Genomic DNA, 24754 nt, shown 5'->3' with positions numbered 1-24754 from the left:
AGAAGGTCATGATGGACAGTCGACTTAGGCACGCGACGCAGGGGCACAAAGGGCGTTGGACAGAGAAGAGTCGAGAAGGGTCAGGAGAAGCCTTCCGTCTTCGCTGTGCCGGCCCGCCAAGACCCGCTGCCGTTCTGCGTCCCGCTGACTCAGCGCGGCTCCAACCTTCGACTTCGGCCAGCCGCATTTTTCACCACTCTTTGATGGAGAAGAGAAAAAGGCTCTGGACCCTCGCCAATAGGTGCTGATCCTTGGTGTCCCAACGCACATCCATGTCATCAGGAGAAATTGTTCTCAACTTCAACACAGTGGTAGCGGGCTATCCCCCAAGCGGGTTACGCTGTACTCCCTACAGGCCCGATTGATCAGTTTTCGTTTCAAGATAGCCTCCTTCATCTTGTCCAAACGGAAATCGAAACTTGCAGACATTTCCGTTGTTGAAATTATACTAAAGTTTGGCCGGGTTGCCGGATTACTGCTGCTCCCGAGACAAAACGTGAAACCCTCCAATCCAAAGCAAACATCAGGATATATAATTTTTTTGATACTCCAGTTCTCTACAGAAGCAGGCTGATGTCTGACTTGATTGCGTATTGTTATCCTTCCAGACAGAACTCACATCTTCCGTACTTAATGATGACGTGCGATACCAAAGGATAAGCAGTTGCCAATATTTGGGCTTGGGACTTCTGGGGTCCGTCTTGCTTCCGGATATTCTGTCGATAACGGGAACTACAGTCGCGATGTTATTGTGCAACATGAATCTACTACCCAGCTACAATTGCCGCACTCTACGGAGTACAAGCTTTCATGATTTGTTGTTAGACTGTCTTTCGAGTTCGTCTGTCCAGGTCTCGAGCCTAGCCAGCAACTATGGAGAAGTTGAGCATTACCGGCACAATGAACGGAGTTGATCGTATTAAACTTTGATTAGCCATTGGGGAACTTCTCATGATGAAAGAGCCAGTAGGGTGCAAGATATCAAGCGGGACATCAAAAACAGGTGAAACATGCATTTACTATTGGTGGGATATATATGGGGCACTCTGCATTCGAATACATCAACTGTGTCACACGCCATGCAATGGTCCAACAAACTCCAAAAAGCGACGACCCAGAAAATTTCCAGTCGACATTTCAATCATCCAAGGATGATTTCTCTCGTAGCATTTCCGCGGGTCCCATGGTTTACAACTAATTAGGAACCTCCGGGAGAGTGTGGTACTTGATTGTTTTCGTGCCAGTCCAGCCATCCAACGATTCCTCGCCCATATCTTTTCCAAACCCGCTCATCTTAATGCCTCCAAACGGCACATTCGCGTGGACCATACCCCATGAATTAACGGTAACCTGTCCGCTTTCCAGCGCTCGGCTTACACGATCAGCTCTGGAAACATTGTTCGTGAAGATGGCACTGCTCAAGCCGTATTCGGTATTATTTGCCTTTTGGATAGCCTCGCTTTCTGTTTTGAATTTGGAAATGGCCTGGGAGTAGTTCGTGAGTCATACGAGAATACGACCAACGATGGTAAAGTGATAAATAGGAGGAGAACGGTTGCCATGTACTTACCGCCACAGGGCCAAAGATCTCCTCCCTCATGATCGTCATGTCCTCGTTGACGTCGACGAAGGCCGTGTTCTCGATGTAACCAGGTGCGGGCTGGCCTCCGCCGTGCAACAGACGAGCTCCTTCATCTTGGCCCTTTTTGATATACCCCATGATCTTCGAGTGTTGATCGGCACTAACGATGGGGCCTTTGGTTGTATTGCTCAGTAGAGGGTCGCCGGCAACGGCTTTTGTGGAAGCGGCGGAGAATGCAGCAATGAACTTTTCATAGATACCCTCCTGAACATATATTCTTGAACCTGCAACACAGATCTGGCCATTGTTAGCTGTAATACCGAGCGTGGCCCAAAACACAGCATTTTGGAGGTCAGCATCGTCGAAAATAATGGTTGGGCCCTTGCCACCAAGTTCTAAGGTGACCTTTTTCAGATTCGAAGACGCGGCGGCTTTCATGATGGCGCGTCCCGTAAGAGTGCTGCCAGTGAAGGCAATCTTTCTCACGTCCATATGTTCAGAGAGCGCTCTCCCTGCCACAGCTCCAAGTCCGGTTACGATGTTCACAACACCTGCCGGAAAACCTGCTTCTTTAATCAATGCAGCCAGCTTGATACCATAGAGAGGAGTAAGCTCCGAGGTCTTGAGAACCAGCGTATTTCCAGCGGCGATACAAGGAGCTAGCTTCCACATCGTGACTATCCTAAGAACATGTTAGCTTCATAAACATATGTGGGTAAGAGCAAGGTATGGAACGGGAACCTACAGCGGCGCATTCCAAGGCACGATGGCTGCACAAACACCAAGAGGCTCCCTGTGAGTGTAGGCAATGCCACTGGGGATAGCAATAGATTTTCCATCGATCTTATCTGCCCACCCGGCGAAATATCTCAATGTCTCGACGGAATGGGGAACATGCATCCCCTTCGAGCCGCTGAGGAGAATGCCGCCATCAAGAGCTTCGAGATTCGCGAACTCATCGACATCTCGTTCGATGAGGTCGGCCAGCTTGAGAATCAACGATTGACGGGTGGTGGGAGGAGTTGCTTTCCAGGTTGTGTAGAAAGCATCTTTCGCAGATTGAACTGCAGCATTGATGTCTTCTTCGCTGGCTGCTGCGATCGTTGCCAGGAGATCCCCATTCGCGGGGTTTGTGGTATCAAGAGTGGTTCCAGTCAAAGATGGAACAAACTCATTGTTGATAAACAGACCAGTTGGGACTTTTGCAAAGCGTTAGCGCAATGGCCCTGCAACGTAATGCCGTTGATCGGGGGACCGCTTACTCTCTATCGAGCGCCCTTCAGCTCCTTGTAGGGTAACAGTCTGGGCGGCCATTATTCCGACAGAACTCTTTGTTCTCATTAACTATTCCGTATAACCTTCTCTTTGACTCGTCCCGGAGTGGACCAGTAGACACGGTCCATACCGTGAATATGTACCCTTTCCAGGCCATGAGCCTGAACGTTCATCACCCCGCTCTTCTTTACCCCAGGTTACTACCGGCGAATTGCGGAACGCTTTTGGTACCATTTCATCGCAGGGAAGACCGCGGCCCCGGTATCGAAACCATGCAGCTTGCGACATCCGGTACAGAAACAATACCACCCCTCAATACTCACGCGAAACGGGTGGGGATGTAGTTTGGATAAGCTTTGAACTAGTGGAGACTAACTTTAAACTTGCGACATATTCCAACGGTGATTGGCTAAAGTCGTGTGGAGCGGGGCGGGTCAAGTTTCTCCCGTTCGAGGCTGGGAACCAACCATTTTCCTTCCACACATCGTGCTATCAAGACATCAGGCTGGTGGGTTCGGCTTTGGACACGACCAAGGCCGGATCCAAAGTCGAGCAGAGTTTTGGCTACTTGGACTATGATAGTCGACATGCCTTTACCTCGTGCGGCGATCAATAGCAGTTTCCGCTGTTGGGACGTAGATTCCGCGTCGCACCCCTCCTGATATCGTTCGTGGACAGCTATAACTCGTTGTTGGACCCCCTCCCAGATACACAACCACAACCGATACTCCAAAGCCAGCCTAGCTTTCGAGCTTCGTACATAATGGATCACCCAGTACACCCTCTCCTCACCCTTCAACCTTCGGAGGTTCGTCGAGCCAGCCAGATCGTCAAGGACAAGTTTGCTAGCCGACACGTCTTGTTCCGCATTATTGCCGTTAAGGAGCCCCCTAAAGATGAAGTCGTTCAGTTTCTCGAAGCGGAGAGGGCGGGGCGCCCACTGAGATACCCGGCTCGCCGTATCTACGTCAGCTATCAATTCAAAGGAGAATCCGGGGCGTTCGAGGACATCGTTGAACTTTACAGCGGGTCGGTTGTTCACCATCGACAGCTCCCGCGAGGTATGCATCTGCCTTCGTCCCAGGATGATATGTTGGCTGTCCAAAATCTCGTGTTGGATGATCCACTAGTCAAGAGCGAAATTGCACGATTGAATCTTCCTCCAAACACTGAGGTGGTCCCAGAGACTTGGCCTTACGGCAAGGAGAATGATATTCCGGATCCAAAGCGTTACCAGGTGTGGTTCTTCTTGAAATCGATTGACCCAGGGGCTCAAAAGCACCCGTCTGCCAACCACTTCGCACACCCCCTCGACTTTTCGGCCGTCGTTGACGATGTCACGAAGAAGGTAATTCGCATTGACAGGCTGCCGATGGGTTGGGGATTGGACAGCATTTCGGGAGACAACGATCAGTGGCAGCCCAATCCGGATGCAGAGTATGCCACCGATCTGCAGCCGTCCATCCGCAGTGACGTTAAACCAATTTGCATCCAGCAGCCCGAAGGCGTGAGCTTCAGGGTAGAGGCAAATGATCAGGTTGTTCATTGGCAAAAGTGGCGATTCCATCTTGACTTCAACTGGCGCGAGGGCGCTGTTCTCCGTGATGTTAGTTACGATGGTCGTCCCCTCTTTTACCGCCTTTCTTTGGCTGAGATGACTGTTCCCTATGCCGATCCCCGCTCCCCGTTCCATCGTAAGAGTGCCTACGACTTGGGCGAAGGTGGTGTCGGCATTACTGCCAATAATCTTCAGCTGGGATGTGATTGTCTGGGTTCGATCAGGTACTTCGATCGTTGGCTAAGTGACGAGCGTGGAGAGCCAGAAATCAGAAAGAACTGTATTTGTATGCACGAAGTGGATGCTGGGATCGGGTGGAAGCATACAAACTACCGAAATGGTCGTGCTGAAGTGACCCGTGCTCGGGAGCTCGTTATTCAGACTGTGAGTTATCTCGATTTTTCGGGATCCAGATTTGGCTATTACTCATTATACTTGATTAGATTATGACTATTTCAAATTATGAGTACATTCTTTGCTGGATTTTAGACACTGCTGGTGCCCTCCATTACGAAGTCCGTGCTACTGGTATCATGTCTGTGGTTCCCGCCGATCAGAGAGAAGATTTTACGAAGTTAGACTATGGTATTATGGTCTCTCCTGGTGTGATGGCTCCATCACATCAACATATATTTTGTCTTCGTCTTGACCCTGCTATGGATGGATACAACTCGTCAGTTGTTAAATACGATGAGACCATTCCGGAGCCAATGAACCCGGCAACCAACCCATATGGTGTGATGTATCGTGTTAAAGAGACACCCATCACGGAATCTGGATATTTAGACCTTAATCCAGCTACCAACCGCACCGTCAAGATCGTGTCCAATGATAGTCGCAATTCAGTTACTGGGCACCAAAAAGGCTACAAAATCCACATTCCTGCCACACAATTGCTGCTCGCAGATCCTAACTCTGTGCATTTCCGCCGTGCCGCATTTGCAGACCACCATTTCTATTTCACCCGGCAGAGTGAGAACGAATTGTACCCAGCTGGAGAATTCCCATGGCAGTCAATCGGTGGACTTGAAGAAGACTCGGGTTTGCGCCAGTGGGCCGCGAGAAAAGATCCGCTGGTTCCCGGAAACGGAGTTGTTTGGACAATCTTTGGATTCACGCACAACCCACGCCCGGAAGACTGGCCGGTCATGCCTTGCGAGGTTTTTCGTCTTGCCATTAAGCCTAGCCATTTCTTCGATAAGAATCCTGCTTTAGATATGCCAGCAAGCGAACAAAAGACCAACAAGAGTACATTGGTCGAGCCAGAGAAGAGCGCTGGGGGAGCTTGCTGCCCTGACTTATAACCTTTTAGAGAAGTGCTCTTCCGAATTATGCATACGAGGCCCAAATGGACCTTTTTTTTTTTTTTTTTAACTATCTAGCTAGTATCGTTATTTTATGAATGGAATCGACTCTCGGGAATACAGGACCATGATCCTTTTTTTGAATCCACCTTCGTTATATCGAAACCACTGAAGGATCTCCGGCTAAATTTATAGCGTAGCCGGAAAGTGTCATTATAACACGAATGTATGCCTGTTAGTATACATAACGTCTTGCAGCGGTTGATTAGGCTTTCTATTATCTTCACTAGGTGTGTCCGCCTCTACGATATCTAGCAAGAGTTCGATTGGTACTTTAACCATCATTAATCAACCCAAGTAACTAAATTGAAAGTTTCTCGTTGGGGTCCTTCTGACCCATGCCATAAGATTTTGATTCACTCCAATCTGCCGGGCAAGTAATATATATATATATATATATTTGAACGGGCAACATGTATCGAATAGGGGCTGCAGTGGGCATATAGCTGACCTTTGGATTCCACTTTGCTGAAGCTTCCAAGAAAGCTGGTTGGTTACGTCACTCACCGAAATATAGCAAGACCAATTCGACCGAACTTGTCTCTACCTAGGGAACTGCACGAGCCTCGAGGTGTGAGCTTCTCAGACTATCCCTATGCCTGGGTATTTGGCATCAATGGCTTATCGACAAATTAATAGGGTTCATGTTGCGGGTTTTGATTCGAGTCCTCCATCCTAGAGGAAGAGTAGCTCTTGCTGACCGGCAATCGCGGGTAGATCGACAAATCATGGCGAGAGCAACCAGGCGTAATGTTGCAACCCACAATTACAAAATCTCCGGCACCGAGTCGGAGTCGTCACTATCTTCTGCGGTCAGTGATTATGGGGAAACCATCGCCGCAATCCAGGCCAATGGATTCGCCAACTCAAAAACAGAACATTTGGATATGCTGGATCCAGAAATAGATTCAGAGGAGCCAGCTGAGGAGGAGGAGGTGAAAGGAGCTGCGGCGCGGCCACCACCTGTGAACAGTGATTATTTGCCTCTCCCCTGGAGAGGACGCCTAGGATATGTGGGTGTCACTGCGTAGTAACTGAGATGTGAAAGAACCCTTGCTGATGACTTTAAGGCCTGTCTCTGCACGTATCTCCGGAACTGTAACCCTCCTGTCTTTTGCTCCCGTACATGTCGGATTGCGTCCATTCTTGAGTATCGGCACCCTTTAAAGGACCCGTCTCAACCTGCGCATCCGACGAAAAACCGTCCAGATCGGGATCAAACCCCAGACGTTGTTAGGGGCGAATTATATGTTCAGGCCCTTGGCCTTGCGAATGCAAGGGACATAATAAAGATGCTGCGCTGGAATGAGCGGTTTGGCATACGGTTTATGAGGCTGAGCAGTGAAATGTTTCCATTTGCCAGCCATCCCGAACATGGATACAGGCTCGCACCGTTTGCGTCTGAAGCACTAGCAGACGCTGGTAAAGTTGCCACAGAATTAGGTCATAGACTGACAGTTCACCCTGGTCAAGTATGATTTTTGTTCGCTTTAAAAATCTACCCTTGCTGAGATTTTGTTCTATAAAGTTCACTCAACTCGGCTCACCACGCCGCGAGGTCATTGAAAGCTCAATCCGAGACCTTGAATATCATGCCGAAATGTTGGGCCTCCTGAAGTTACCGCCGCAACAAGACCTCGATGCCGTTATGATTATCCACATGGGTGGGAGTTTTGGAGATAAACAGGCAACCCTGAAGAGGTTCAAGGCTGTTTACAAAACCTTATCACAGGATATTAAAAAAAGGTTGGTTTTGGAGAATGACGATGTCAACTGGACAGTTCATGACCTGCTGCCTGTCTGCGAAGAGCTCGATATTCCTTTGGTTCTTGATTATCACCATCACAATATCAACTTCGATGCCGATAAAATCCGTGAAGGCACTTTGGATATTATAAAGTTATATGACCGAATTAGAGCTACATGGACTAAAAAGGGAATCACACAAAAGATGCACTATTCAGAGCCGACACCGTCCGCTATTACGAAAATGCAGCGGCGAAAACACAATTCAAGGGTACAGATGCTACCACCCTGTGACCCAACTATGGACTTGATGATTGAAGCCAAGGATAAAGAACAAGCTGTCTTCGACTTGATGAAGACCTACAAGCTTCCTGGCTTTGAAAAAATGAATGAAATTATTCCACATGTCAGACCCCGTGAATTAGAGGACGGGATTGACATTGGTGGCCCTGAAGGGAGGGTTTATTGGCCTGTTGGCATGGAGCACTGGCTTCGGCCTGAAAAGCGGGTTGTAAAGCGCAAAATGAAAAATGATGAACCAGGGAGCAACAAGAGTGGTCCCAGAACAAAGGCAATGGCCGAGGAATCGGAGGGCGAAGGGATCATGACTAAAAGGCCTGCCAGGAGGAAATCTTTAAAGGCAAAGGCAAAATCAAAGAAAACCTGAGATCTCGGCTCTTGGCTATATCAAGAGAATGCCCCAGGCTGAATTGTATATTTGAACAATATAGAACGTGGTTATGCTTGTTGGAGCCGGGTAGAAGGCCGATAGATTCCATAAACTTCAGAGGATTCAATAAGACATTCTGTCTGTACGGCTTGGGTATCAGAAGACCTCTTCAGGACGCCCTGACACATCCGTTTCAATCATAATAGTAAAATCCAGAGAAGGAATGTTGATAGGCTTTGTTCAACGGGTAGTCATGTGATCTTTCCGTGTGCCGCAGGGATCCCTGAAGGTTCAGACTAGGAATGCAACCTCAAACAATCCGAATCATCGCCGCTCGAGGCTTGGGACACGATTTGGAATCACGCATCCTCAAAAGGCCACAAGAGAGCTTGTCCAGTATCCACTGTTATTTTGGTTCCAGTTCCCTCTGCTGGCAGTTTCACAATGATCACTCTTCCTTGTAGGAATACCATCCAAAAAAGCCCAATTCCACCACCATGACAATTCCACTGTCCGTGTGGTTCCCGCGAGTTATCCTGCTAGCCATTGTCTGCACAGGCATCCTATGGCCATCAGCATGGCAGCCGGTGGTTTCAGCCCTCTATCGCTACCTCTATACATGGCCATTTTTTAACCGAAGCTTCTTTGAGACCGTTGAGACGGTGCTCTGCTACATCACCATCGAGCCCATTTACACCGCGCGATTCGCGAGGAACCCCTCGCGTCGTATCGATGTGAGAGATGGGGCGAACTCCGGCAATAAAGCTCGACCGAAGCTCCCAAAGATGAAGCGGCCGTCTCGTCGACTCCGGGAGCTTCTCATCTATGTTTCGCCCTTGTTGCTGCTCGACTTGACCCTGATCAAAAAGTACGCTGGTGTTGACATCAACGCCATCAGGGTGAGTGGCGGTTACCCCCCGGCCTCACCGACAACCCCGGGGCATATTAAGACCACCTTTCTCGCACCGACACTGCATCGCTTCTCCTGGAAGTCGCCGCTACAGTTGGTGCGAGCACTGCCTCACGAGCCGCCGACAAGCCGCCGTGTTCTGCTGGAGCTGGCCGTATCATTGTTCATATATGACGCGCTGTTCTTCGTTATTCACATTGCCTTTCACCGGATCCGGGCGCTGCATCGCATTCACGGCCCTCACCACGGCCATTTGGAGATTCACCCGCAGGTCACCAACCGCTTGTCTGTCGCAGAACGTGTTTCCTTGATCCTGCTGGCCAATTTTTCTTTGAATATCATCGGCAGCCATGTCTTGACGCGCACCCTGTTTGTACCCGTGTTTGTCTACCTGCTGATCGAGGTGCACTCCGGTGTTGACCTCGACTGGCAGTACGACAAGATCCTTCCTCAGGGTTGGGGTGCTGGGCCTAGAAAGCATGCTTTGCACCATCGGGAAGGCAAACGGTTTTATCAGCCGTTTTTTTGTTGGTGGGATAATTGGCTGGAGTCATTAGAGGGAGCCCGGATCGATTAATCAGGGAGTGGTGGGCTTGATCCAAAGTTCAGCTGTTCGTGGCTGAATTCGAGCAATAACCCCGTTGGTCTATGTGTTGATGAGTGGGTGGCATCAAAACTGGTTTGAATATGCTGCCCTGGTTTTTGTTTATTTCAATCTTAAACGGCATATCGGTCCTGGGAAGATTATGTTGTAAAGGATAAGAGGAGCGGCAACCTAGCAACCACCATACCAACATGCTGGAAGAAAGCAACGAGAATGTAGTGTGGAGTCAGGAAAAAGGGGGAAGGGCGACAGGACTGGTTACCATAGAATTGAAGAAGCCCCATCAGGCTGGACAGAAAGATTTTATTACTAGCAAACACAGCAAGAAAGATAATTCAATTAAATACTCCGTACTCCGTACCCCGTACAGGTTGTCATCTTGATCGCGACTATATTATTCATTATCTCTCTCTCTTTCTCTCTTTTTTTTTTTTTTTTTTTTTTTTTTTTGGTGATTTTCAGTTTTGGTTTGCCGTATTTCTCTCCCTGCATAGCTTCAGCTTACGTGATGTCCACCCTTCCACAAGATGTAAAGAGAAATATAAAGATAGTCCTAATGCCAGGCTGGCTGCGTCTCTCCTCCATTCCAAAAAATATTCCCTCCCATTCCAAGGGATGATAATGCGCTCTTCATATCTGGGAAATGTACATGCATACCAACGTAGCCTTGGCCTCGTCTGCCGTTACATACCCTCTCTTGTTACGGGCGATCACTCCTCGCAACAGCACCACCGCTCAGTTTATGAAATCGCGGGAACTTCTCTCCGTGGCTCACTGTGTGTTAGTCCTTTCCGCAACACTCTACGAGCTGCATCAACAGCGGCGGGATTGGGACCCGCACGCCACCGCTCTGGAATCTGAACGGCAGCCTTTGTCTGCGAAGAAAAACCATATCAATATCCTCGAGGCGAAACCGCCACTTGCGAACGCGATTCTGGCGTTTGAGTGCGGCTACCTGATCCAGGATTTTGCAGTGCTTGTCTTGGGGGCACGACGAACGGCAAGCGATGGCCGTGCGCGATCTGTGCTGGCGCGGAACGTCAATTGGCGGGTGTTGGGCTGGCATCACTTGGGCGTCGTTGCTGGCCTTGGTATGTTTCAATGGCGTGCACAGCGCGGAGAGGCCAAGGGAGTGCTCATTCTTCTGATAATGATGTTGATGAATGGCTCGTGAGTGCCCCTCAGTGTCGCTTTCGCCGCAGCTTCTTCCCCCCACCCCCAAATCTTCCCTTGTAAAGATATAAAAACAAGAATAAAAGCAACTACGCTCCTATGCTCTAGGTCCTATTTGATCCCTCTGGAGGGAAATGAAGCTAACGCGAAAAAAAAAAAAAAAATTGTCGGTATAGCACACCCATTGGAACTCTACACTGGTTCCTGGCAAAGTTCCGTCCTGGATGGAGAGGCAGCATTTGCGTGACACACGCTCTATATCTCGCTACCTATGCGATGGTTCGGGTTTATCTTCTGTACTGGATTGTGAAGCTGTTTGGCGCCTGGACTGGTGTATCCGCCCTCGAGGCCTTCCGCCGTCTACGATGGCAGTGCCAGTTGGGCACTGGGGTTATCATGGCCTCCAACACAGCTTGGTTGCTCATTGGGATCAGAAAATGGGTATTTAAATATCTGATCAGATAATTGAGAAATTTGCATGATGGCGTCTTTCAATCGCCTGTCGTAAATTTTCTACGTGAGACACTGTCTCGGTGCTATGGTATCTATTTACATATTTGGCTCTGTGTTTTGAGGGAATATACCAATCAAGACATTCTTACTCCCCACGAACAACCCGTACCCGAATGGGCTCTCGTGGTCGCTGACAGGGCAGTTGCTTCAGTTCCTTTGCAATAATATCGACGGGCACGTTGTCGTCCCATCCTAGCCACCCTCGAACCCCCTTCCGATCAATCGACCCTACCAAGTCTATCCCAGTCTCTAGCATCGCTGATGCTACCGTCTTCACCACCGTCCTCGTCACCTCGCGACCCAGACAGGCCTTGGCTCCTGCGCCAAATGCCAAGGGAGGTGAGGGCTCTAGCTGCGATAGGAATCGGTCTGGGATGAATTGGCTCGCATTTTGATAGATTGAGGCATCTCGGGATGCGCCAACAAAGTACAGCCATGCGTCCCATCCTGCGGGGACGACCACCTGGTGTTGCAGAGCCGGATCCGTTGCACACTCGGTGAGAACCACGTCATGTTCAACGCGTCGCATCACCCCGATCACCGGCGGACTCAACCGCTCCGTCTCTAAGAGAATACTCCGAAGTAGGTCACCGTCCTCATGCGTTTTCCCATGAGCGTGTTTTCGACGAACCAAGGAAGCCAATGGAGGTTGGCTGGGAAAGAGAAAGAGGTTGAGCAGAGAAGCTGTCAGGAGCGAAGCCAAGGCTTTGATCGCGATAGAGCTAGTGAATAAAAGGGTGTTCCCTGCTAGCTCTTCACTGTTGAGGCCTCCATCGCTATCGCTTGGTTGGGCGAAGGGGCAGGTAGGATTACTATCCGTTGTCCGCGTCGTTATCATCTCCCCGAGGACAACCTGAAGCTTTTTCCTCGCTTCAATGCCCTTGCACCGCGGGGATCGCCAGAGTGGGGTATTGATGGAGACCGGAAAAAGCGAGAACTGTCCACGCATTAAGTCCTCCTGGAGAGAGATGATAGTGCGGTATTGGTCATCGCCAGGCGACAAGCCGAGGAATACGGCGCACAGAACTTTCCAGGAGAGATCTTTCATTTGTTCGTACAGGTCGACCGTGGAGCCATGTGACCAGGTAGTTAAATGGTGGACAACGGTGTCCCGTATAAGATTTGGGATTTGAGCGAATACCCGGGCGAAGTGCTCTTCCCAATGCAACTTGGCCTGTGAATGTCCTGGGAGGTCCAGCAGGAGCAGGTTTGGCAGCGGGAAAAAATCAGACATCAGTTCGCGATACGCAGGACCCACGGTAAATGTACTAGGGGTGATGGGATCGCCACCGTCACGGGCCACAGATCCAGGCTCCGTGGGGGATAATGATGCGCCATGCGTAGCCTGGAGAATGTCCCGACAGTGCCGGTACGAGGAGATGACGGCGACGTCGCGATTCAGGATCTTTGCGCGAACAATGGAAGGCAATGCATTCGATTGATCTCGAGTTTCATCTGCCGCCCCGGGTGCGGTGGACAGAAATAGCTCCGGCGATGCATGGAAGGACAGGCTCTGATTGATTGTTGATAGAAGTGTGGCTTTTCTACCAGAGCCAAATTCCGGAGGCTTCGCCTTTCCCATGGAGAGCTTCTCTCCCGCTCTGTATGGGGTGTCCGTGTAAGCTGGAGGGGGATATCTGTTCTATAAGCAGAGGTAGTGAACTCACTCTGGAAGTGGCTTCTCGAGAAGTTGGGATGGTTTGGTTCACTGCAGTTCACACATTATTCATGAGAGTTGGTTTCGCTCGGAGGTTACTCTGTAACTTTAAGACCAATTTAGGTTACTCTGTTAAGGAGCATGCAATACCAAACATGGATCATCCCGCCGTGAAGCCCCCAATGTCGCCACAGTGTAAATAATTCCCATGGCAGTGCTGAAGGTTTGCTGCAAGAGATAAGCCCATTGAGTCAAACAGAAATGCAGAGTAATATTCTGTACTAGTATAAATACTTGTTAAACTGCAAACTCTCATCAAACAAATTCCTGGACCTGCACATTGGATAATAATACCCTGCTATTTGGCCTATCTCTACAATCAAAAACGTGTTCAACCTACTCATCTACTGATCGGGATGTCAGCTGGTACTCCGGACACTCCCTCAACCACCCTCTACATTATCTACAACGCCAAATCGAGCCTGCTGGGCAAGATCAATTATGTTTATCGCAAAAGCACCTGCCCAGATCCTGCTACGAAACCGGCCTGTGCTGCGTGCGAACTGACGCATGGAGTCTCACTACGATTGGCCGAAAGCGCGGAATGGAAGGCCACCAAAGCGCGTATCCTCCATGCGACCATTATGCAACTTCACACGGATGAACTCCCACCGGCGCTGGCGGACTGGATACGACAGGCCAAAGTGCAGACGCCAGCGGTTGTAGTCCAACCAGACGTCGCTTCCACGGACTTCCAGGTGCTGTTGACGTCGGAAGACCTGGCTCGGGTGCGTCTCGACCACGGGGCGTTTCTCCGATTACTTCAAAGTCGGGCGAGTGAAGCCGGAGTTCAAGGAATCGAAGTGGCCGCCCCACCGTCCGATCTATAACTATGTACATATGTATATACTTCGCATGGAGTCCTCAGCTAGCGGTTATGGAATCATTTAGGGCTGCAACATGGGAACTGAGAGTGTGGGCGGTAGGAAGGTTGTCGAGACACTAGTCTCTATGTAGTTAGTCTCCAGCTTAGCGGCTCGGATCTTCTTTGATCTGATGCAGAGTTTTCATCTCACTTCTCATCCCACAATTCTTTGGATGAGAGGAGAGAGGGCATGCACATCTATTGAGTTCACATTCTGTGGTTCCTATAGCTTCTGCATATGGTTAGTAGCCTCATAAGTTCTTCCAAGAGGCTCTGAGCCCTTCTTTAGGAATCTTTGAAGCCTTTGGAGTTGCCAAAAGAGGAAAAACCCTTGATGGAATGATGGACATTGACCTGGAGAGCTTCTCAGCTCCAACTCCTAATTCAATCTCCAGAAATATGAGTCCAGCAGGACATATGAAGAATGCTAGCACCAACATGAGTGCACATTTACAGCCAGCAGGCATCACACAGCAGGTTGGCTTTCTACAGAGCAGCATTGCAGGCTGCTAATTCAGAGAAACAACTTTCTGAATCAAAAGAAATTTCAATATAGCAGACAAAATGATTACAGACATTACTGGAACAACAATTTGATCAATCCCCATGCTACAAGATGAGAAAAATGTGAATACTTGATTAAACATTGTCAGGTTGCAGCTAAACCACTATGGCTGGGAGATTCTATACAATGCAGTAGTGCCAGAGCCTACAGAGGCTTCTGAAGATATACAAATTAAATGGCAAAGTGCCATGACATCCTTCACTACATGGCTCAGCTTAAGCATGGAAGACAATGCTCAAGATTGAATCAGCAAGTACTATGGAGGTGACATTAATGACTCTGCTCTCATGATATTCTACACAAAGCAGCTCTTTCTAAAGCCTGATAAAAATACATGCATTCATGTGGCAGAGAATTATTTCTACACATGTCAACACAACTATGGATCAGTTACATAATATCTTGACATACTGCTTGAACAATACCAGGGGATATTGTGAGCTCCTCATTCATTACATTCTTCTCTAGTAATTAACAAGATAATTGAGGGTGTACAAGCAATTAATGAGAACTACACAGATAGTGTGCTATTAATAGTTCAAAATACAAACCCAAGTGACATAACATATGAGGATATGAGGAATCTTGTGCAGGAGGCAAAGAAATATGTGGAAGCTCTGAGCAGAATATATATAACTGGACAAATCAAATTCAAAGAGACCACCCCCAACAAGCAAATTGTATGAAAATATGCTCCACAGAAGGGAGTCTTGTGGGATGACCATGTCAAATTCTTATGCAAAAAAATATCTAGCAAAATAGGTGACAACTGCAGATATTGTGAGACTCCAGGTCATGCCATACAATAATGCCCTCACCTTTTTACCAACAAGAGATATCAAGAATGGAAGCCAAAGCCACATTTATGGATGAGACCAAGGCCCAAAGAAAGATGGCACACAAATTCTGAACAGAAAAATCAGAGCCAATTCAAATCTCAGCAACCAAATTCCAGTGAAGATGCTAAGAATAATACAGGAGAAAATCATCTCATAATGGGATTTGAAAATAGCTTTGCTGGCATAGCATTTGGATCTGGCTTGGTGGCATCTGTATCCAAAAGAGCTGTTGATCTGGAAACCTGGCTTGTTGACACATGCTGCAGCCACTTGATTTGTTACAATAAAGTCTACTTTACTAGCTTTGATTCTACTACAGACCATTGGTACAGGGCTTTGAATGGAGAAATCATTTCCATAAAGAGTAGTGGCATAGTACATGTTAGATGCATCATTCAGGATGGCATTGTTAACAAGATTCATATACATGCATGGTATAATCTGAAGTTAGGCACAAATTTGCTTTCCACAAACCAGTTGACTGAAAAGTTGAATCTCTACTTTATGGAAGTAGACCACACACTGCAAACACAAAGAGACCACAAACTAGTGGAATATGCTAAGAAAAGTGATGGTGTTACAATTCTTGAGACAGAGCCACTTCATCAGCAAGAGAAAGCCATTCAACAGACATACACTACTATGAAGCTCATGCTGGAGCTTCTCTATAGATGGCTGGGACACTGTACATTCCCTACTGCATGAAAAGCAGCAAAAGACCAGGAAATCAAAATAGAAGATCAAGATACTTTCCATTGCAAAGCATGTGCACTAGAAAGGTCAAAACAGCAGATATCCTGAACACCACAGATCCAGTCTATGGTTTCTGGGCAGAAGATCCATATTAATCTTCAAACCATAAAGCCAATGAGTTTTCAAGCCTTCAAATATGCTCTAATAATTGTGGATGACTGCACACATTTTAAATGGGTTATACTACTCAAGAATAAAGCTGAAGCTTCATGTAGCCTTCAGGAGCATGTCAAGAGGCTCAGGAATCTACTAGGTTTCTACATGGATACTGTATGAATGGATGGAGGCACTGAATTTTCACTATTTAAGAAGAAATTCACCCCGGCCTGTAGAATTGAATGTGAAGTGACTGCTCCATACACACCTGAGCAAAATGGTGTAGCAGAATGTGAGAATTGTACATGTGGATCAGCATGACAATGAATCTCTAGGAGGAATATACATGGAAAAGAGTATGTGAGGTAAAAGGTCTGTATTCTGGCAACTATGTATGACTTGTAAACAAGATTGCCACTGGCTTCCAGCAAGAGGTTTGTACAGTGACAGCCTTTTATGTGTGCTTGCAAGCATGTGACTTAGTGCCTTGTGAGGACACATGCAACTCCCAGCAGCTCACAAGCTGAGGCCTCTGGCCTTCACAGATGCTGTTTATCTGTGTAAGGGGTTCACAGTGAATCCTTACAGATTCCCCCCCCTTGTAAGCCTTGGTCTCTCAAGGTGGCTGTCTTGTTAAAAACCTTCATGAGTAGAAAAACAAAAAACCTCTTGGGAAAAATAAAAATTTCCTCATAAGGAAAAGAGTACAGCTTCACTAGAGATGTAATATCAACACAACTCTAATAACACAACAGAACCCAATAACATAACAATGTGTAGAGAGTCTCTATTGTTCTTGCTAACTCTGTGTCACTATTAGATAATGAACACTAGCTTAAGAGAGAGCTTTCTCTTGCTTTCTTTTTCTCTTCTTTTCTTCTCTTTCTTCTCTAGTCTATATCACCATTATCAAGATAAGTGAACCCTTCAAGCACTGCTTTGTGTGGGAGGCAGGCTTGTGGGAGGTCTCTGATGTTCTGGAAGAAAAATGGCTTCACTTTGATGTTCTGTGTGATTAGCTGAAAGGCCACAAGCTGGTGAGTTCACCTCTGGTTGTGCCTTTGCTTCATGTGGCTATTAGGTTTTGTCTTTGCATGGGGTTTGGTTTGTGGAGAGACTGATGCTTGCTAGCAGTTGCTGCTGGTGTGCAGTCCCCTCCCCCCCTCTCTTGTGACTTGTCTCTGCTTTCCTCCCTTGGGAGGACCCCCACCCCCCCTTTTATGGATGAGATTGGGCCTTTGGTGAGTAGTTGTGAGAAGTTTGGGAAGTGTTTGCAACTAACAGTTCTAGGGTGTTGTTGTTGTTTCCTCTGCACCAGCAGGGTTTGTGGGTGCTGTGGTCCCGCGGGGTGCTTGAGACTGCCCAGCACCCCCCCCACAGGACCAACAATGGTGGTCCCAGACCACCTTCACCCAAATGTCACCAGCTGCTACTTTCACTGGTGCATCACAGGCCAATCTGGTGGTCCTTCCAGGCCTCCCCCCCCACACAGGGGCACAAGCTTTGTCTGCCCGCAAAAGAGCATGGTGTTGTGAGCCTATCCAAAGGCCTGTGCTTATTGCTGGTTTGGATAATCCAAACCAGTTGGCTGTGTGTGCTCAGCTCTGTGAGAGAATTCTTGTGACTTGAGCTGGGGTCCAGCCACCATCTGGACAGAAGTGCTCTGCTTGCAAGAGAGCTCAGCAAGACTATAACAATATAGTCTTCACAGAGTGCATCTCTGCAGGCTTGGGTCAAAAATATAACAACTGTCTATACTGTGGGCACCTTGCTTGCTCTTTCCAGCAGTGAGGTTATGGGTAGTTGTTACAGGTCTTTGCAGGAGGAGCTGGAGGCTCTAATTATATAGTCTTAGTTTAGTTTTTTCTTCTTTTGTTTTGAAATCAATTGAATTCAGTTCAGTTTGACTATATCTTTTCTCTCCCTAACCCATTTTCTAGTTCCACTACCTCCATTCATCTCTTTTGTGAACCAGGCTTGTCCAGGTTTCTACTATGAAATTGTTGGAGTAGCTTTCTCAGTGGACAGACATTGCTCATGGGAACTCATGTCTTGTTCTTCTCATCATCATATTCTTCCTAATATACTCTGTACCACAGCTTGCAACCCTCTCTCTTTGAGTTGATTATCTTGTGGACCTGGTACTCCTTTTCATCCTCATTCACCTTGTGAACTTTGTGATGAGATGAGCTATTGATTTCTTTGCAGGTCTTGTGTTTGTGGAGCAGGAATACATAAAAGACATCATGAGTTCACAGACCTGGAGGCAGTTCCAGTCTGTAGGCTTGTGAGCCTATCTTCTTCACAATTCTACAAGGCCCATGCCTCAACAAATCCAGTTTTTTGTTAGGCTGTACAGTCTTGATATTGTGAAGGTCAAGCCACACCTTGTCTCCCACCTGGAAGATCTTTGTGATGTGCTTCTGATTGTAGTACTTCTTCTGGTAGGCTTGTGCCTTCATAAGTAATTTCTTGGCCTCTTCATGGAGCAATCTCATTGCCTCTGCCTGATCTCTTGAATTCTTGCACACATAGCTATACTCATCAGGGTCCAAGAATTCTGTTTGTGGATTTAATCTATATGTCAGCTGGAAAGATGATTTCTGTGTGGAAGCCTGTTGCAAGTTATTGTATGTGAACTCAGCCATTGGCAACCACATCACCCAGTCATCTTGATCATAATTGACATAGCTTTGCAGATACTGCTCCAGCACACTATTCAGTCTCTCAGTCTGATTATCAGTTTGCAGGTGGAATGCCATGCTTATTGCTCTTGTGATCTTCAAGATGTGAGTCAAATCACCCCAAAATTCACTCACAAACAGAGATTCTTGATCTGTTACTATGCTTGCAGATAATCTGTGCAATCTCACTATCTCATGAATAAAGAGATGGGCCAATTTCTCTGATGTCAGCTTCTTTGTTGTAGAGATAAAGTGAGCCATCTTTGTGAACTGGTCCACTACAACCAGAATACAGTCAAACTGCATCTTCTCAAAATTCAGGCTCGCAGGGAGATCTGTAATAACATCCATGCTAATGGATTCCCAAGGGTAATTTGGGATTGGTAAGGATGATAGTTCTTCTTGAGGCTTTCTGTAAACTCTTCTTGAGCCCTGGCAGACTCTACAGGCTTCACAACACTCCTTCACCAGTTCTCTCATTCTTGGCCAAAAGTATTTGCAAGCTATAAGCTCATACATTCTTGCTGTAGCAAAATACCCCGCAAGGGGTAGATCATGATGATGCCTAATCAGCTCTATTCACAGAGTCTCATTCTGAGGGATGTACATGTGACTATTTCTATAGAGAATACCGTTCTCCTCTTTCCACATTGTGAATTTCTTTGTGCCTGCCTTAATGCCTTTACAGACCTCAGCTGCATAGTTATCACTTTGCAGTAGATTTGGCAGTGATGTCAACAGGTTGGAGCTGCCCTTTTTATAAGAATTCTTCTTACAGACCAGGTCTTTGGCCTTCTGGACCTGTGTTGTGATCTTCTTCACTTTGCATGTGCCTCCCAAGACAATCTTTGTGAGTAGTTTCTTGGTCTCAATCTGAAGCTTTGCAGAGGTGAGTTGCACATTCTCATCTTCTCTCTCCCCTCTCTGATTCAGAGAAACTTGAACTATTGGTTCCAACTTTTCTGTGATCTCTTGCTTCTTCACAAGCATTATTCTTAGTTGGTTTGCAGTCTCACAACCCTCCTTATCATTTAGACCAGCCTTCTTGGCATAGTCAGGTCTTCACAAGAGTCCATCTGCTGGATTCTTAGTTCCTTTCATATGGTCAACTGTAAACCAAAAGGCTGTCAGCCTTTATGCCCAGTGGACCTGTCTTCATGAGAGGTCTTGAGCAGTCTGGAAGTAGTGCAAGCTATCATGATCTGTAAGGACTTGAACTGGTGTTCACAAGCCTTCCAACCAGCAGTGCCAATATCTAAATGACTCCACAATTGTGAGCAGTTCCTGATCATGAATGCTGTAGTTCATCTCTGCAGGTTGCATCTTCTGCAAATAAAACCTAACTGGAACCCAGATGCCATTCTTTGCCAGCTGTGATAGAATATCACACACTGTAAAGTCAGATGCATCTGTTTCCAATCTGGTCTTCCATTTCATATCAAAATGGTGAAGCATAACAGCTTCTGCAAATGCTCTTTTCAGACTTATGAAGGCTTCACAATCTTCCTCAGTCATGAAAGTGTTGGCTTCTCTTCTCATCTCTCTTTGCACATGTCTGCTTAGCTTTGCTTCTCCTCCCTTTAGGAGAGCAGTCAGGCTGCAGGCTATCTTAGAGAATCTTGGGATGAAGTGCCTGTAAAAGTTCACAAATTCTAAGAAGATCTGGATCTCTTTCTTACTGGTTGGCTCTGGCCAGTCAAGAATAGTGTCCATGTGGCTCTTCTCCATAAGAACACTCTCTGATGTTATGACATACCCAAGGTAGTCAATCTCACAGGCATTGAACTTGCACTTTGCCAGCTTGCAATAAAGGCCTGCATTCTTGAGTGCCTTAAGTACCAATTTCATATGCTCCTCATGGTCCTCCTTGCAAGCTGAGTACACAACCACATCATCAAGATAGGCCACTGCAAACACATCCAGATATTTGCTAAGTGCCTTCACAATATATGATTGGAAAGCTGCTGGTGTATTCATGAGTCCAAAAGGCACTACCAAGTACTCAAATAGCTCCTGTGAAGTTTGAAATGCAGTCTTCCACTCATCTTCTTCACAAATCCTCAGTCTATGGTAGGTGTTCTTGACATCCAACTGAGTGAATATTGCAGCTCCCACAAGCTTATACAATACATCTTCAATCAGTGGTAGGGGATATCTATTCTTGACTGTTTTTGAATTCAGGTCATGATAGTCCACACACATTCTTAGTCCACCATTCTTCTTGAATGTGAACAGGATGGGTGCTCCTGCAGATGACTTGGAAGGCCAGATGAACCCATGGGTTAGAGCACTGCTCAGATATTTGCAAAGAGCCTCTTGCTCAGCTTGTGAAAGTCTGTATGTTCTTCCAAATCCTGACTGCTTCCCTGGTTCAAGATCTATAGCCAAATCATCTTTGCAGTGTGGTGGCAGCTCCCAAGCCCTCTTGTCACTAAACACTTCTGTGAGTTCATGGTAGGCTTCTAGTATCTGGAGGTCTAGGTCTGCTGTCACCACCTGTTCTGATTCACAAAGAGTCATCATATAGATGGGCTTCCCTTCTTCCACAAGCTCTGAGAGGTTAACTGGTTTAACCTTTGTGAGTGGGTTGTGACACACAGTTTAGAACTCTAGCCTTAGTTTCTTGAAACACATCTTGGGATTGTGTTGCTGCAGCCAGCTCAAACCCACTAGCATCTCATCTCTTATGTTTGCAACCATTACTTGTTCATGGAATAACTGCCAGTTTCCCTGAGAGTTACAGGCTTCAAAGGATATATTCACAATCTCTTCCACAAGAGTGACATTCTCATAATCCATAGCAGTTTCAATCTCTATAGGCATCTTGTGCATCTCTAGGTCTAGCTTTGCGGCCAATCACAAACTGATCACTAGAGATTAACAGCCTGAATCTATTAGTGCTGACCAGGTAATACTCCTGTCAGTTGGGCTTTGTATGCCTAGAACAATAGGGGGGAGAGCAAGGAGACTGTTCTTGGACAACTTCATTATATTAATTCTATCTACTTGTGGCCCCCCAACTTCCTATTTGCTACCCTTCTTCTTCTTGGGACAGTCTTTCATGAGGTGGCCCTTTTGGCCACACTCAAAGCACCTCCCATCCTTTTTCAAGACTTTGTGATTCTTGGTAAGGTCCTTCCCCATCTTCTGAGCAGGTCTCTGGGGTTGACTCCTCTTATCCATTTGCAGCCTTAAGTTATTGGTCTTCATACCTCCATGAGCACTTCCAACTGGATTGGTAGACTTTGTGTGTGAGACATTCTTCATATAGGCTACTGACATACTTGGTTGGAGCTGGGTGGCCAGTGCTACTATGTTATCAATGTCATCTGGTATCTCCAGCTGTTCATCCAGTTTGGTTCACATGGGCTTATCCAAGCCCCATATAAACAGGTTCTTCTTTATTTTTGTGGAATCTTCAAATTCTTCACCAATCTCTGTTGTGAGCTCTAGAAATTGTTGGCAATAGGCATAATCAGTTTCATCCAAACTTTTGTGAAGGCCAAAGATTGCTTGCCAAGAGTTTCACATGCAGTTTGCTGGGTCTCCTAGCCTTGTGTGTAGAAATTCTTTAAGGCCAGTCCAGTTGTTTTTTGATGGATTGCCTTTGTGATGGGCCTCCCAAAGGTCTTTCTCAATATAATCAAGTCCTGTGAGGGCATATGTGAGAGTATCCTCATCATTCAGTTTGCTTGTGTTGTGAATGGATTCAATATCTGAGGTGAACTGGCAATATTCTGTGTAGGTTCCAGTCTGGTAGTGCTTTGTGTGTTGTGGTGGTCTCAAGATCAACAGACACTTTGTGGGTGTTGGGTTGGAGATGACCATATCAAGAAATTCACTTTGTGAGTGCTTTTGGGTGTTCTGGAGAGCATTTAACTTCTCTTGCCATTTCACCATTTTCTTTAGTAGCTTGATCTCCTCACAAAGCTGTTGGATTTTGTCTTTTAATGTCAGGGTAGACTCTCTCTCTGAGTTCGCGGTGCTTGTTTCATTGACAGTTGAGAGAGGTGAGATGTCAAGGTTGGTTGTCTCTTTGTGAACTTGGGTTTGTTCTTCAGGTAGGTTTTCAGCTGGTGTCCCAGGTTTGCAAGTTTCAGGGGGTTGGCTTCTTTGTGTTGATACCATTGTCAGGTGTCACCAAAGAAGAGTGGCAAAATGTGAGGATTGTATGTGTGGATCAGTGTGACAATAAATCTCTAGAAGGAATATACATGGAAAAGAGTATGTGAGGTAAAAGATCTGTATTCTGGCAACTATATATGACTTGTAAACAAGATTGCCACTGGCTTCCAGCAAGGGGTTCGCACAGTGATGGCCTTTTATGTGTGCTCGCGAGCATGTGACTTAGTGCCTTGTGAGAACACATGCAACTCCCAGCAGCTCACAAGCTGAGGCCTCTGGCCTTCACAGGTGCTGTTCATCTGTGTAAGGGGTTCGCGGCGAATCCTTACACAGAATGAATCAGCAGCTATTTAGTAGAAATAAGTTGTGTCATGATTTTAGAAGCAAAGCTTCTACAAGAAGTCTGGAATCTGGCCTTGCAAACTACTTGCTACATTACAAATAGAATCCCTCCAGCTGGAGGTGGAGAATCACCATATGAGCTCTTTTGGAAAAAGAAGCCAAATCTACAGCACCTACAAGCTTACAGATGTATAGCCTACACACATATTTTGCCAGAGGATAGAGCAAACTATAATAAGGCATATAAAATGAAACCCAGGGCTCAACTCAGTCATCTAGTTGAATATGAAGGCAAGAATGGACATATTTATAAGATCTGGATCCCAGAGACTGGCAAAATTATATGTACATGTGATGCCAAGTTCAACAAGGATGTTAATGCCATCCCAGATCTCCTGAAAAAGGAAGATTCTAAGCTGAAGAATAAATTTACAGAACCCTTTGTGATTCTGAGCTTTCCAAAGCAGGAAGTTATGGGAGTGGTGAAGCAAGCTGCTACTAGATTTCTACCAGCTTCAACACAAGAGCCTACAGAGGCACATGCTCAAGAAGCTAATCTGATTGAGAATTCTGAGATTCCAATATCTTTCTGGATGCAGGAGCAAATGCATGGTCCACAGCTTCAAACAATAACACCATCACCTCAGAAGACTCCTTCAGCATCTGAACACATGATGAGATTCCAAGAGCCTGTCCATGAGACTATCAAAGGAACACCAGAGCCTCCATATAATGGAGATAGCAATAATGACTTGATCAAGGGCCAAATCCACAACAAGATGTTCAGAGATGCATTGGAAGAACTGGGACAGAGCACTGAATCCACACCTACACACAAACCAGAACCTACAGCTTCAATGGAGCTGAACCCTCAGCCTGCAAGATGTGTATTGAGCTGTACAACTAAAGGCAAATCACCAAGGCTATATGGAGATTATGCTTCCTATCTTGCAGCTGACCTGCTAGCTTACAAAGTTAAGATTCCATGCAACTACAAAGAAGCTATAACTAGCAAATACACCAGCAAATGGAAGAGTGCTATGGAAAAACAAATTGAGAAGCTAGAAGCTGCCAATACTTGGGAGCTAGTTGAGACAGATTCAATAGATTCTACAGCTAAGATTCTACCTGGTAAATGGGTTTTTGACTTGAAAGTGAATACTGACAGCTACATTATCTTCTTCTGTGCTAGATGAATCATATGCAGTAATTTCCAACACTCTGGCCTTAATTTTGACAAGACTGCTGCATCTGTAGTCACCAAATCAGCTATCAAGCTCATGCTTATAAAAATAGTGGTTGAAGATATGCACTGCAAACAAGTTGATATAGTTACAGCCTACTTGCATGCCATACTTAAACACCATAAGATC

The 24754-nt window shown here is 46.5% G+C and overlaps 8 protein-coding genes across 8 annotated transcripts; 6 read left to right on the top strand and 2 right to left on the bottom strand.

The window, feature by feature from the left end:
• Positions 1-11: 11 nt before the first annotated feature.
• On the top strand, positions 12-1042 carry CIMG_12394 (uncharacterized protein; the record flags this gene model as incomplete). The annotated part of the gene is made up of 3 exons (XM_012358755.1): positions 12-241; positions 310-496; positions 609-1042. 3 exons carry the CDS (start codon positions 12-14, stop codon positions 912-914), a joined length of 723 nt encoding a protein of 240 aa, XP_012214178.1. The 3' UTR covers positions 915-1042.
• On the bottom strand, positions 995-3028 carry CIMG_09637 (aldehyde dehydrogenase). Its single transcript, XM_001240015.2, has 4 exons — positions 2845-3028; positions 2328-2781; positions 1571-2264; positions 995-1485 (listed from the first exon to the last, which is right to left on the bottom strand). Exons 1-4 carry the CDS (start codon positions 2921-2923, stop codon positions 1195-1197), a joined length of 1518 nt encoding a protein of 505 aa, XP_001240016.2. The 5' UTR covers positions 2924-3028; the 3' UTR covers positions 995-1194.
• Positions 3029-3378: 350 nt separating this feature from the next.
• Positions 3379-5719, top strand: CIMG_12395 (copper amine oxidase; the record flags this gene model as incomplete). The annotated part of the gene is made up of 2 exons (XM_012358756.1): positions 3379-4799; positions 4859-5719. Exons 1-2 carry the CDS (start codon positions 3621-3623, stop codon positions 5717-5719), a joined length of 2040 nt encoding a protein of 679 aa, XP_012214179.1. The 5' UTR covers positions 3379-3620.
• A 632-nt stretch (positions 5720-6351) lies between these two features.
• On the top strand, positions 6352-8349 carry CIMG_12396 (UV damage endonuclease UvdE). The gene is made up of 3 exons (XM_012358757.1): positions 6352-6792; positions 6850-7251; positions 7308-8349. Exons 1-3 carry the CDS (start codon positions 6508-6510, stop codon positions 8190-8192), a joined length of 1572 nt encoding a protein of 523 aa, XP_012214180.1. The 5' UTR covers positions 6352-6507; the 3' UTR covers positions 8193-8349.
• A 196-nt stretch (positions 8350-8545) lies between these two features.
• On the top strand, positions 8546-10068 carry CIMG_09639 (uncharacterized protein). The gene has a single exon (XM_001240017.2). It carries the CDS (start codon positions 8693-8695, stop codon positions 9680-9682), a length of 990 nt encoding a protein of 329 aa, XP_001240018.1. The 5' UTR covers positions 8546-8692; the 3' UTR covers positions 9683-10068.
• Positions 10069-10358: 290 nt separating this feature from the next.
• On the top strand, positions 10359-10883 carry CIMG_09640 (uncharacterized protein; the record flags this gene model as incomplete). The annotated part of the gene is made up of 1 exon (XM_001240018.1): positions 10359-10883. The coding sequence occupies one exon, from the start codon at positions 10359-10361 to the stop codon at positions 10881-10883; it is 525 nt and encodes a 174-aa protein (XP_001240019.1).
• A 472-nt stretch (positions 10884-11355) lies between these two features.
• Positions 11356-12977, bottom strand: CIMG_09641 (uncharacterized protein; the record flags this gene model as incomplete). Its single annotated transcript, XM_001240019.2, has 1 exon — positions 11356-12977. The coding sequence occupies one exon, from the start codon at positions 12975-12977 to the stop codon at positions 11481-11483; it is 1497 nt and encodes a 498-aa protein (XP_001240020.2). The 3' UTR covers positions 11356-11480.
• A 325-nt stretch (positions 12978-13302) lies between these two features.
• Positions 13303-14189, top strand: CIMG_09642 (uncharacterized protein). The gene has a single exon (XM_001240020.2). It carries the CDS (start codon positions 13469-13471, stop codon positions 13940-13942), a length of 474 nt encoding a protein of 157 aa, XP_001240021.1. The 5' UTR covers positions 13303-13468; the 3' UTR covers positions 13943-14189.
• The last annotated feature ends 10565 nt before the right edge of the window (positions 14190-24754 follow it).

This window comes from Coccidioides immitis (assembly GCF_000149335.2).
Source record: "Coccidioides immitis RS genomic scaffold supercont3.2, whole genome shotgun sequence".
Lineage (NCBI taxonomy): Eukaryota > Fungi > Ascomycota > Eurotiomycetes > Onygenales > Onygenaceae > Coccidioides > Coccidioides immitis.
Note: the sequence above shows the minus strand (reverse complement) of the source record. Positions and strands in the feature narration are given on the sequence as shown.

Excerpts from the sequence above, each read along its gene's own strand:
- CIMG_09637 (XM_001240015.2), bottom strand. The coding sequence starts at position 2,923 with ATGAGAACAAAGAGTTCTGTCGGAATAATGGCCGCCCAGACTGTTACC. Across the intron at positions 2,265-2,327 it reads GTGCCTTGGAATGCGCCGCT|GATAGTCACGATGTGGAAGC; the intron begins GTAGGTTCCCGT and ends ACATGTTCTTAG. Across the intron at positions 1,486-1,570 it reads AGATCTTTGGCCCTGTGGCG|GCCATTTCCAAATTCAAAAC; the intron begins GTAAGTACATGG and ends AACTACTCCCAG.
- CIMG_12396 (XM_012358757.1), top strand. The coding sequence starts at position 6,508 with ATGGCGAGAGCAACCAGGCGTAATGTTGCAACCCACAATTACAAAATC. Across the intron at positions 6,793-6,849 it reads GGAGAGGACGCCTAGGATAT|GCCTGTCTCTGCACGTATCT; the intron begins GTGGGTGTCACT and ends GATGACTTTAAG. Across the intron at positions 7,252-7,307 it reads TGACAGTTCACCCTGGTCAA|TTCACTCAACTCGGCTCACC; the intron begins GTATGATTTTTG and ends TGTTCTATAAAG.
- CIMG_09639 (XM_001240017.2), top strand. The coding sequence starts at position 8,693 with ATGACAATTCCACTGTCCGTGTGGTTCCCGCGAGTTATCCTGCTAGCC.
- CIMG_09642 (XM_001240020.2), top strand. The coding sequence starts at position 13,469 with ATGTCAGCTGGTACTCCGGACACTCCCTCAACCACCCTCTACATTATC.